Source organism: Oncorhynchus mykiss, chromosome 6 (genome assembly GCF_013265735.2).
Source record: "Oncorhynchus mykiss isolate Arlee chromosome 6, USDA_OmykA_1.1, whole genome shotgun sequence".
NCBI lineage: Eukaryota > Metazoa > Chordata > Actinopteri > Salmoniformes > Salmonidae > Oncorhynchus > Oncorhynchus mykiss.
In genome coordinates this window covers 46,837,347-46,851,116 of record NC_048570.1, presented here as the reverse complement: position 1 = coordinate 46,851,116, position 13,770 = coordinate 46,837,347, and the positions used below count along the sequence as shown (strand labels likewise).

The 13,770-nt window shown below is 41.2% G+C and overlaps 1 protein-coding gene across 2 annotated transcripts in view; it reads right to left on the bottom strand.

Annotated features, from left to right (window-relative positions):
• Positions 1-13,770, bottom strand: part of rasgrf2b (Ras protein-specific guanine nucleotide-releasing factor 2b) — a 177,045-nt gene that overhangs the window by 48,888 nt on the left and 114,387 nt on the right. For both annotated transcript variants that reach the window (XM_036980258.1, XM_036980260.1), the window contains one exon: positions 12,657-13,141. In XM_036980258.1, coding sequence (XP_036836153.1) covers positions 12,657-13,141 — 485 coding nt within the window. The remainder of the gene's footprint in view (positions 1-12,656; positions 13,142-13,770) is intronic.

Genomic DNA, 13,770 nt, shown 5'->3' with positions numbered 1-13,770 from the left:
ACTTTGTTAATCAAACCTGCAGACAAGGGGGGTGCTGTGGTCATTTTAGACTATGAAAAATACAAAAAATGTATTGAACTTGATGCAGCTTATTAAGAAAAGATCATTCATCTTCATGAATACATTTTAAATTTGACCAAACGGCTTGAACTGAATAAGGATTCCATTAAGCTATCAGCATCTTCAAATGCTTCCTGTCAAAACATCCAAGAGGATCATAATGGGACCTTCCTGGACTACGATACATTTCCACCACTGCACCCCTCTACTAGTTAGAACCAGAAAATGGCTGCTCGTCGTTCGACTCCAGGTGAGCGTAAATGGATGCGTGTCGGAACCAGAAAGAAGGAGAAGAATCGTTCTCGGCACACCTGCCTTCTTCCCCGTGTCCGGACTTAAGACTTTCAAATCGCTTTGAGCCCCTGTTCCAGCTGTCTTCTGCCGGGGACTTGGGTGTTCCCTCCATGGCGGTGGATGTCCCTCCAGCTACCTCTCCCTGTCCTAGTCAATCAATCGCCAGGGCACAGCCTTGACCACCCAGCCCCCCTCCTCTGGGGCGTGGCCTCTGGATCAGAGCTCTGTTCGTTTGGCTGTTGTAGCCTGCACGCAGCCTGCGTCTCAGCAGCCCTCTACTGATTCTGTGGCTGGCCTCACAATCAGCTTCGACACAGCAGAGGCAGGATCATTCTGGCTATTGTGATAGGGAGTTCGATGGTGAGGTATATATTTGTACCAGGGGCAAAGACTTTGTGTCTTCCCAGGGCAAACGTTCAGGATATCACCACGTTGCTTCCTGAGGCTGTGTGTCAGTCAACGGGGGCTGATACTGTCATGGTTCACTTGGGGTCGAATGACATTATGATGGGCAGCTCAGAACAGCTGAAGATGGATTTTAAAGAACTGATTGGGTCTCTACTTGACACCAACGAATGCCACATAATATCTGGCCCTCTGCCTTCCATAAATCATGACATTGAACAGTTCAGCAGACTTTTAGCTCTCCGTAACTGTCTACAAGACTATTGTAGCTCTGTGGTTTTAACATTTATTGACAACCCAAAAATGTAGGTTCTTGGATCCTTTCACAGCATTATAAGGCTGCGTTGAGACAATGATTTGTCAATGACCCAAGCCCAGCTCATTTAATCCCTACCATTGTGTCGCTGAGTTGTCATACTGCTTCAGCAAATGTACATTATCCCAAGGGCATTGAAAGACACAATGTAAGTAACCTAATGTATGTCCATCTCACTATCCTGCCTCTGCTGATCCTACAGCTATTGTATGTGGTAATCAGATGCCTACTAACCAGATAAATACTGTTAGGACTGAGGTGGTGTGCACAAGCAGGAAGTCCACTGTGTGCAGCTCACCCTGCACTAACATAAATAATCCAAGCATGTCTACCTCTGCTAAGCTTCCCAGTAAAGCAAGAACAACATTCAAAGACCCCAGAAAAGTGTTAAAATAGCCCACATTAACATATGTAGCTTAAGAAACAAGGTTCATGAAATCAATAATTTGCTAGTAACAGGTGACATTCATATTCTGACAATCTCTGTAACTGACTTAGATAATTCCTTCGATGATACAGTGGTAGAAATACATGGTTATAAGATCTACAGAAAAGACAGAAATGGCAAAGGTGGAGGATGGAGGTGGATGTTTATATTCAGAACCACATTCCTGTAAAGCTTACAAAGGATCTCCTGTTAAATACTGTTGAAGTAATATGGCTACAGGTTCATCTGCCTCACTTAAAGCCCATTCTTGTCACAGTTTCTGTTTTATTTTGAGTGTGTTTCCTTAGGTTACCACTGGTTACCACTGGAGGGCACCCTTACCTTGTTTCTATCGTTATCCTGATTGTTTCTTATTGGTTTCACCTATGTGAAATATAGAATATGTTTCAAAATAATTCTACATGCTACCATGATTATGGATAATCCTGAATAAATTGTGAATTTTGAATAATTAAAAAGTTAGAGGGTCAAAGGTCATACCCCCAAGACATGCTCTCTAACCATTACCAATAACAAGGGAGATTAGTATGAGGTATAATCTTTGACTCTCTATCACTTTCTCACTCACTTGTTAATCAAAACCTCTTTCTGCCTCCCGGGTGGTTTAAGGGCGCTGTACTACAGCGCCAGCTGTGCCACCAGAGACTCTGGGTTCGCGCCCAGGCTCTGTCGTTACTGGACGTGACCGGGAGGTCTGTGGGGCGACGCACAATTGGCCTGGCGTCGTCCGGGTTAGGGAGGGTTTGGCCGGTAGGGATATCCTTGTCTCATCGCGCACCAGCGACTCCTGTGGCGGGCCGGGCGCAGTGCGCGCTAACCAAGGTTGCCAGGTGCACAGTGTTTCCTCCAACACATTGGTGCGGCTGGCTTCCGGGTTGGATGCGTGCTGTGTTAAGAAACAGTGCGGCTTGGTTGGGTTGTGTATCGGAGGACGCATGACTTTCAACCTTCGTCTCTCCCGAGCCCGTACGGGAGTTGTAGCGATGTGAAAAGATAGTAGCTACTAAAAACAATTGGATACCACAGAATTGGGGAGAAAAAGGGGTAAAATTAAAAAAAAATAAATAAAAAAAAAAACTTTCTCTGAGCAATTATATTAGTATAAAATACTATACTTTTTTTGGAGCATACAATATAGATCAGTGTTTGAATTATTTATTTTATACAGTCATTATCGCTGATCTTTATCAAGGGTGTCAATAATTTCGGACCCCACTATATATGTATACATATACACAACCTTAGCATACCAGACATTAGGAACACCTTCCTAATATTGAGTTGCACCCCCCAGTTCTAACAAGTGACATCAATAAGGGCTTTCACCTGGATTCACCTGGTCAGTCTGTCCTCAAAAGTGCAGATGTTCTTCATTTTTCATTTTTTTGGAATAGAAACATCATAATATTAATCAAATTAATTAAGCTACATTTCTTAAAATCAATCCCATATACTATGTTCTTCAAAAAAAAGGGTTTAAATTCTCTAGTAGAGCCAATAACTTTAGGTTATTTGTTAACAAAATAATTTTCTTTTACATTTTCTTTTTTTATTTCACCTTTATTAAACCTCTCTGGGAAATGTGGGACGGTAGCGTCCCAACCCGCCAACAGCCAGTGAAAGTGCATGGCGCCAAATTCAAAACAACAAAAATCTCATAATTAAAATTCCTCAAGCATACAAGTATTTTACACCATTTTAAAGATAAAATTCTTGTTAATCCAGCCACAGTGTCTGATTTCAAAAAGGATTTACAGCGAAAGCACACCAAATGATTATGTTAGGTCACCACCAAGTCACAGAAAAATACAGCCATTTTCCAACCAAAGAGAGGAGTCACAAAAAGCACAAATAGAGATAAAATTAATCACTAACCTTTGATGATCTTCATCCGATGACACTCATAGGACTTCATGTTACACAATACATGTTTGTTTTGTTCGATAAAGTGCATATTTATAACCAAAACCATTTTACATTGCCGTGTTATGTTCAGCAGTTCCAAAACATGCAGTGATTTTGCAGAGAGCCACATCAATTTAAAGAAATACTCAAAATAAACATTGATAAGAGATACAACTATTATACATGGAACTTTAGACAAACTTCTCCTTAATGCAACCGCTGTGTCAGATTTCAAAAAAACTTTTCGGAAAAAGCATACCATGCAGTAATCTGAGCCCAAACAAGCTAAAAAGATGTCCGCCATGTTGTGGAGTCAACATTAGTCAGAAATAGCATTAGAAATATTCACTTACCTTTGATGATCTTCATCAGAATGCACTCCCAGGAATTCCAATTCCAATTGATTTGTTCGATAAAGTTAATGTGCAAACACCACCTTTTGTTAGCGCGTTTGGTAAATAAATCCAAATTCACGACTCGCGTGCAAGTACAGCGGAAAGGTCGGACGAAAAGTCCAAAAAGTTCCGTTACAATCCGTAAAAACATGTCAAACAAAGTATAGAATCAATCTTTAAGATGTTTTTATCATAAATCTTCAATAATGTTCCAACCGGAGAATTCCTTTTGTCTGTAGAAAAGCAAGGTAACTTTCACATGAACGCACGTCACAAGCCCATGGCACTCTGCCAGACACCTGGCTCAATACCCTCTCATTCAGCCCCCCTTCACAGTAGAAGCCTGAAACAACATTCTAAAGACTGTTGACATCTAGTGGAAGCATTGGGAAGTGCAAAATGAACCCACAGACACTGTATATTGGAATGGCAATGAGTTGAAGAACTACAAACCTCAGATTTCCCACTTCCTGGTTGTATTGAACAAAGATAGACCCGTCTTCGATTTGATCGATTATTAACGTTTAAAAATACCTAAAGTTGTATTACAAAAGTAGTTTGAAATGTTTTGGCAAAGTTTACAGGTAACTTTTGAGATATTTTGTAGTGCAAATTGGAAGCTGTTTTTTTCTGGATCAAATGCGCCAAATAAATTGATATTTTGGATATATATGGACGGAATTAATCGAACAAAAAGACCAATTGTGATGTTTATGGGACATATTGGAGTGCCAACAAAAGAAGCTCGTCAAAGGTAAGGCATGTTTTATATTTTATTTCTGCGTTTTGTGTAGCGCCTGCAGGGTTGAAATATGCTACAAACTCTCTTTGTTTACTGTTGTGCTATCATCAGATAATAGCTTCTTATGCTTTCGCCCCAAAAGCCTTTTTAAAATCTGACAGGTTGGCTGGATTCACAATGAGTGTAGCTTTAATTTAGTATCTTACATGTGTGATTTAATGAAAGTTAGATTTTTATATCATTTTATTTGAATTTGCCGCTCTGCATTTTCCCTGGCTTTTGGCCAAGTGGGATGCAAGCGTCCCCTATGCCTTTACACCCATGAATGTGTATCAATAATGTGTCACTATTTCTGAGGATATATGATGTATTGTTGTCTCTGATAGAGTTCAGTGTGTCAAATCAGAGGGCCTGTTGTCTGGACCTCTGACAGTCTCTATGGGTGTGCCACAGGGTTCAATTCTCGGACCGACTCTCTTTTCTGTATACATCAATGATGTTGCTCTTGCTGCTGGTGATTCTCTGATCCACCTCTACGCAGACGACACCATACTGTATACTTCTGTCCCCTCCTTGAACACTGTGTTAACTAACCTCCAGACGAGCTTCAATGCCATACAACTCTCCTTCCGTGGCCTCCAACTGCTCTTAAAGGCAAGTAAAACTAAATACATGCTTTTCAATCGATCGCTGCCCGCTCCTGCTCGCCTGTCCAGCATCACTACTCTGGACGGCTCTGACTTAGAATATGTGGACAACTACAAATACCTGGGTGTCTGGCTAGACTGTAAACTCTCCTTCCAGACTCATATTAAGCATCTCCAATCCAAAATTAAATCTAGAATTGGCTTCCTATATCGCAACAAAGCATCCTTCACTCATGCTGCCAAACATACCCTCGTAAAACTGACCATCCTACCGATCCTCGACTTCGGTGATGTCATCTATAAAATAGCCTCCAACACTCTACTCAACAAACTGGATGCAGTCTATCACAGTGCCATCCGTTTTGTCACCAAAGCCCCATACACTACCCACCATTGCGACCTGTACGCTCTCGTTGGTTGGCCCTCGCTTCATACTCATCGCCAAACCCACAGGCTACAGATTATCTACAAGTCTCTGCTAGGTAAAGCCCCGCCTTATCTCAGCTCACTGGTCACCATAGCAGCACCCACTTGTAGCACGCGCTCCAGCAGGTATATCTCACTGGTCACCCCCAAAGCCAAATCCTCCTTTGGTCATCTTTCCTTCCAGTTCTCTGCTGCCCATGACTGGAACGAATTGCAAAAATCTCTGAAGCTGGAGACTCACATCTCCCTGACTGGCTTTAAGCACCAGCTGTCAGAGCAGTTTACAGATCACTGCACCTGTACTTAGCCTATCTGTAAACAGCCCATCTACCTACTCCAGTATCTCTCCAGTATCTCTACCTGCACATTCATCTTCTGCCGATCTACCATTCCAGTGTTTAATTGCTATATTGTAATTACTTCGCCACCATGGCCTATTTATTTCCTTAACTTACCTAATTTGCACTCACTGTATATATAGACTTTTTGTTTTCTTTTGTTCTACTGTATTATTGACTGTATGTTTTGTTTATTCCATGTGTAACTGTGTTGTTGTATGTGTCAAATTGCTACGCTTTATCTTGGCCAAGTCGCAGTTGCAAATGAGAACTTGTTATCAACTAGCCTACCTGGTTAAATAAAGGTGAAATAAATTAAATAAATACATTGTTCAGAAGATGTAATATAAATGTGTTTTTATCTCATGATTTATTTTACATGCTATCAGATTGTCTTTTGGGCGTCTCTGGACAGGTACGGGCCAGCAGACCTGACCACTTCATCTTGGGCCATCCTTCCCGGAGTGCTGTCTGTTCTAAGTTCTAACATGCAGAGGTAAGTCTCGATGTCATCATCCTCCGTTAACTTCATAAAAAATTGATTGGGATGAGATTAAGTCTGCGTTTCTCCTCGCAGCTTCTTGACTTCCTCAAGCAGGCAGACAGTCTGTAGACACTGTTCTTCCAGCATTCATTTGTGAATGTTCTGTTGCGCCCAAACGAATTGAGCTGTCAACTTGTCCATACTGATACTACATAAACGTCAACCCTGGTCTGACCACATTGTCAGAATGCCTGCATTCTCCACCACTTGTGGCAGACCAAGGTTTTTGATTTAGACGTTGACACAGATCAGTCTCATCCAGGAGACCTCTTCCGGAATACCGCCTTCTGGGCTCAAGGGAATGTTGTCTCCTCTGGGATAAAACACAGAGCCCCTCGGTTCTAGCAAGCCGTGAGGATGTCTATCCAGTAGCAAGCTCTCACCACCTCCAAACCTCCTGTGGCTGCCCTCCTGGCAGCTTTATGGGCCCCATATGGCTGATGAGCAATCGGCCCCTTGATTACTCACCAGTCTCAATCAGCCTCAATTAGTCTTGGCCAGAGGACCCATCGAGACCTGGCACGTCCATCAGAGGGAGCCAACACCGCGTGATGTAGACTCTGTCTGTCACCAGGCCTCAATGAGTCTCCCCCACTCAGATGCCGAGATATGTATAAGCGGGGACATGATTAATGGGGGCACCATCCAATGGACATATGCATAAATCATCAGATACATTTTTACCTGAATTGGAAAATAACATCCCTGCATAAAGTATCAATTTCACTTCAACAAAGGCTTTCTGCAAAGAACTGAAGGCAGACTGGAGCTCCAAAAGAGCCTGGCCAACCGTGGGGCAATAGCATACACAACTGTTTGCAGAAAGCCTTTGTTGAACTGAAATTGGTACTTAATACAGGTCAAAACAAGTATATGTTATCTCTCAAAACATTTTTTTTAAAATGGGTGGTGCCCACATTGATTGTGTCCCCTCTGGGCATCTGGATTGAAGAATAGCTATCTTTTAAAAAGCATATTGATAAGTTAGTTAAGAAGTTGAGAATAAAAATGGTCTTCTTTAGAAATAGGTGATGCCTCTTCGCTAAATAGCAAAAAGCAGATCATTCAGTCAACATTCCTGCCAGTTCTAGACTATCTACACTGAGTGTACAGAACATTAGGAGCACCTTCATAATATTTAGTTGCACCCCCCTTTTCCCTCAGAACAGCCTCAATTCATCGGGGCATGTACTACAAGTTGTCGACAGCGTTCCACAGGAATGCAGGCCCATGTTGACTCCAATGCTTCCCACAAGTGTGCCAAGTTGCCTGGATGTCCTTTGGGTGGTGGACCATTCTTGATACACACCGGAAACCGTTGAGCATGAAAACCCCAGTAGCGTTGCAGTTCATGACACACTCAAATATATGTGCCTGGCACCTACTACCATACACCATTCAAAGGCAATTTAATGTTTTGTCTTGCCCATTCATCCTTTGAATGGCACACATACACAATCCATGTCTCAATTGTCTCAAGGCTTAAAAATCCTTATTTAACCTGTCTCATCTCCTTCATCTACACTGATTGAAGTGGATTTAAGGATTTAATAGGTGATATCAATAAGGGATTTGTATTTATTAGGGATCCCCATTAGCTGCTCTTCTTGGGGTCCAAACACATTAAAGCACTTACATTGCATATAAAGCAAAAGATAAAACAGTATATCATATAACACTATTAAACCACTACATATCTACAATACAAAATGTACAATAAAATATGTATAATACCACCATTCAACAATTTTACAATGTATGCGTATGTCTGTACCGGTGTGTGTGTCTTCACAGTCCTCGCTGTTCCATAAGGTGTATTTTAACCTGTTTTTATATCTGATTCAACTGCTTGCATCAGTTAACTGATGTGAAATAGAGTTCCATGTAGTCATGGCACTATGCAGTACTGTGTGCCTCCCGTAGTCTGTTCTGGACTTGGGGACTGTGACGAGACCCCTGGTGGTATGTCTTGTGGGGTATTCATGCGTGTCCGAGCTGTGTCCCAATGGTTTAAACAGACTGCTCGGTACATTCAGCTTGTCAACACTTTTTACAAAAACAAATGATGAAGTAATCTCTCTTCCACTTTGAGCCAGGAGAGACTGACATGCATATCATTAATGTTAGCTCTCCGTGTACTTTTAAGGGCCCGCCGTGTTCAGAACCAATAGCAATTTTCCTAAGTTTACTCAAAGCCAGTGGCATGGCGTTAGCAAATATTGAAAAAATTAAGGGGCCTAAACTGCTGCCCTGGGGAACTCCTGAATCTACCTGGATTATGTTTGAGAGGCTTCTATTAAAGAACACCCTCTGTGTTCTGTTAGACAGGTAACTCTTTGTCCACAATATTGCAGGAGGTGTAAAGACATTACACATAAGTTTTTTCATCAGCAGACTATGATCGAAAATGTGAAAAGCTGCACTGAAGTCTAACAAAAATCCCCTACAATATTTTTATCATCAAATTCTCTCAGCCAATCATCAGTCATTTGTGTAAGTGCTGTGCCTGTTTAATGTTCTTCCCTATAGGCGTGCTGAAATTTGTTTACTGTATTATATCTGCTCAAACACCATTTTTTTTCCAAAAGTTTACAAAGGGTTGGCTATTTGAGCCAGTAAAGGAGGCTTTACTATCCTTAAGTAGGGGAATAATTTTTCTAGTAGGCTTATATTGAAGATATGGCAAATAGGAGTGACAAATAGGAGGGGCAATATCGTCCGCTATTATCCTCAGTAATTTTCCATCCAGATTGTCAGACCCCGGTGGATTGTCATTGTTGATAGACAATCATTTTTGCCCACTCACTTTATGGAAATCAAAAGTACAATGCTCATCTTTCAAAATTTGGTAAACTATACTTGGATGTGTAGTATCGGAGTTTGTTGCTGGCATGTCATGCCTAAGTTTGCTTATCTTTCCAATGAAAAAGGAATTAAAGTAGTTGGCATTACCAGTGGGTTGTGTGATGAATGAGTCATCTGATTCAATGAATGAAAGAGAAGAGTTCCCAAAATGTCATTTAAGGTGCTCCAAAGCTTTTTAATACCATTCTTTATATTATTCATTTCTGTTTCATAGTGTAATTTATTTTTATTTAGTCACATGATTTCTTCATTTGCAGTATGTTTGCCAATTGATTGGGCTGCCAGACTTATTTGCCATACCTTTTACCTCATCTCTTTCAACCATACCATTTTTCAATTCCTCATCAATCCAAGGGGATATAACAGTATTTACAGTCATTTTCTTAACTGGAATAAGCAATTTCATAAATGTGTCAAGTGCAGCATCTGGTTACTCCTCATTACACACAACAGACCAGCAAATATGATTTACATCATCAACATCTGACCTCTTATACAATATATTAGGCCCAGTCTTTGGAATTTTGGTTTTCCTAGATATGGCTACTATATTGTGATCACTACATCCTATGGATTTGGATACTGCTTGAAATCAAATTTCTGCAGCATTAGTAAAGCTGTAATCAATACATGTTGAAGGTTTCATTCCTGTGCTATTTGTAACTAATGGGCAGCTTGATGAAAGCCAGTCAATATTTAAATCACCCAGACAATATACTTATCTGTTGATATCACATACATTTTCAAGCATTTCACACATATCCAGATACGGACTGTTAGCAGTTGGTGGCCTATAGCAGCTTCCCACAGGAATGGGCTTTATGTGAGGCAGATGAACCTGCAGCCATATTACTTCAACAGTATTTAACATTAGATCGTCTCTAAGCTTTACAGGAATGTGGTTCTGAATATTGACCGCAGCACTGGCATTTCTGTCTTTTCGGGTAGATGTCATAGCCATATATTGCTACCACTGTATCATTACAGGAATTATCTAAGTGAGTTTCAGAGATAGTCAGAATATGAATGTCACCTGTTACAAGAAAGTTATTGCCTTCATGAATATTGTTTCTTATGTTAATATGGGCTATTTTTTGCACTTTTCTTGGTTGCTTGATTGTTTTTAATGCTTAACTTGGGAGCTTTTGAGCTCATGTTATTTATAATCGAGCTAATAGTGCACTGTCAGTCATTCCTGTAGAGTATCTTCTGTTTCCAGAAGGTGTCAAAGTTATCTATAAAATTGATTCCAACAGAGCTACAGCAATCTTTTAGCCAGATGTGTAATGCCAGTAGCCTGCTGAATCTTTCACACCTACTGCCCAACAACGGTACCGGACCAGAAATGATTGGCCGCTTTTTGGAATCTTTCAATGCTAGAATCAGTTCCTTAAAATCAATTTTCAAAGGTTCCTAGCCCTCCTGATGTCATTTGACCCCACATGGACAATGACAGTGTCACCTCCCAAGCATCTATCGCAGAATGGTCGGAAGCAGCCTTGTGATGTCCTGTACTAGTGCTCCTGGGTAGAACTGGGAACTAAGATTTTTCTCACCATAGTGCTGCTGATGTTGAAAGCAGGTGAAAGCTGGAGAGGTATGGATGTTCTTTTGCCTATAGTGGTTTAAAAGACCCCTTGAGGACCGAAGTGTGGTGTGGCCCGATGGACCAGAGCCGGCTGTAGTATATGTGGTAGAGACGCCCTGGGCTGGAGACAGGGTAGAGGATGAGGGAGCAGGAATCTCCGGAAGCAGGTGGGCGAAACTGTTGGTCAGCAGGATGGGATTCCCAAAATCCATTTCAGCCCCATTCACCAAAGACCTCTGCCTTGGGATCATAGCTTTCACCTGGATTCACTTGGTTGGTCTATGTCATGTTTTGTACACTCAGTGTATATGAATGCACCTGCCACTACACTAAATTGGATGCAGTTTATCACAACACATTATGCTTTATTACAGGCAAAATGTTCAGTACACATCACTGCATTCTGTATCAGAAAGTAGGATGGCCCTCTCTGAAATCTTGTACAGTAAATCGATGCATTGCTCTCTTTTTGTTTATAAAGCTCTCTTGCAAACTTCCGCCGTACCTTACTTCATTGTTAAAAATGTGTGAAATTATATTTTATATTAATACAATTGCTTAGAGAAAGAGATTGTTTAAAAAATATTATACTTTTTTTTATTGACACCCTAAAAATTCTTATAAATAAAGTAGTGAAATGTTCAATATTTGGTCCCATATTCCTAGCATGCAATGACTGCATCAAATTTGTGACCACAAACTTGTTGGATTAATTTGCAGAAATTGTATGTAATGTGTTGTCATTTTGGAGTCATTTGTAGTATTCACAAATAAGAATATAATATGTTACGGGTATAAGAGTCCAGTTACATTTTCAGATATATGTTTCTAATTTAGTCAGAAAGTTATTTTTATTGCAAGTTAAACAATACTGTTAGCTAGCATTAGCTTGCTGGCTTACATTACGTGTATGATCTGTGTAGTAATATTATTCTAATCAGAAATCAGCAGCAAAAGGTGGCGCTACAAAGTATTAACTTAAGGGGGCTGAATAATTTTGCACGCCCAATTTTTCAGTTTTTGATTTGTTAAAAAAGTTTGAAATATCCAATAAATGTCGTTCCACTTCATGATTGTGTCCCACTTGTTGTTGATTCTTCACAAAAAAATACAGTTTTATATCTTTATGTTTGAAGCCTGAAATGTGGCAAAAGGTCGCAAAGTTCAAGGGGGCCGAATACTTTCGCAAGGCACTGTATAATTGTAAGGTCCCTCAGTCGAGCAGTGAACTTCAAACACAGATTCCACCACAAAGACCAGGGAGGTTTCCAAGGCCTCGCAAAAAAAGGGCACCTATTGGAAGATGGGTAAAAAAAAGAAAAAAAAGAAGCCCAGTTCTGGGCATGAAACAGCCAGGGGGAAAGGTCATAAAACACTCACTATCTCTCGCTTTCTCCCATACACACACAGTAAAGAATGTAAAATGAGAACACTTCCTCTGAATGTTTTCTACTCACACCCCAATTCTAATGACTGTGTATCCTGTGCAGCCATAAACACCCTAGCAGCCTGCCTCTCTTCTCTCTAAAGGCCTTGTCAGAGAACATTAGAATCAGAGCTGCTGTTAAAACTCAGAAATAAACTGACTAAATGCCTGTGATGCTCAGAAGGCAGCTCAGTAAGGGAATCCAGGTAGGGTGTGTGCGCATCTGTGCTGCATGTGTGTGTTTAGATAGGCCTTACCTCTGCGGATGCTGCGTCTCATTTTTCCACAGAAGGCGTCAACACGAGGCAGCTCCTGCCCTTCTGCAGTGGGGGAGGGACTCTGTTCGGGGTAGGACAGAGGTAGACAGGGGGGGAGGGGGGCCTGGTCTTGGGGGCTCTTGTTGCCACCTGGAGGGGACGAGGAGGAGGTGGGAGGGGGGGAGGTGGTAGTGGGGGTCTGGGGGGAGGGGGTAGGGAATGTAGGGGTTTGGGCTGAGGATGGACTACTGACAGCGGACTGAGAGAAGGAGGAGGGGATAGAGTTAATATTAGTAAGGTCCAGCCCCCCCACCCTGGCACTGATGGGGGAATGCAGAGAGAGTTTGCGTGTGCGGACAGGAGAGGAGGTGCGGGAGGAGATGGAGAGAGGACCGGAGAACTTGCGGCAGAGACGGGGGGACTTGTCATTGGTGTGATCACCACTTCGGTTGTTCTGGTTGGTGGCAAAGAACAATTCCAAAGACCTGAGAGAGAGCGAGAGAGAGAGGGAAAAACAATCTGTCAAATTTGCATTGAGTCATGAATTTGAGTGTTTTGAGACAGGAGATGCTATCATCATCATCATGCCAGAAAACTGTGAACAGAACCGTCAGCACTACAGATAGATCTATAACTCAGCCTGAGTGGAAAATAGGTTACATGAAAGACCATGCAAAGAAGTTGAAGAAAGGAGTGAGAGTGGTGCTGAGCGATTAGAGCTTTTTGAGGTTGGTTCGGATTCGGTTCGATTATAAACAATAATCAAGATTTTCTAAACATTAAATGCACTATGCATTATGTGGGTTGAATGCTGTAACCAAAAACAGAATAAAACAATAATAAAAAATTCCATGATGATACTGACTGCTCATGACTGCTTATCACTTATTAACCATCAGTTATTCACATTACTTTAATAAAATATTTCAGTTGTTGTGTATATTACATTTGTTTTATTTGATGACTTTAATTTCACTCCAAGTCATCATCTCATCCCTATAGAGCTGCGACCTATGCTGTCTGACAAAACCATTATTTCAGTAGTTCTTTAAAGTAAATAAGGCATACCAATATGACTGCTGATTACCAATACCTCAAGAAGCAACTGCTCTCT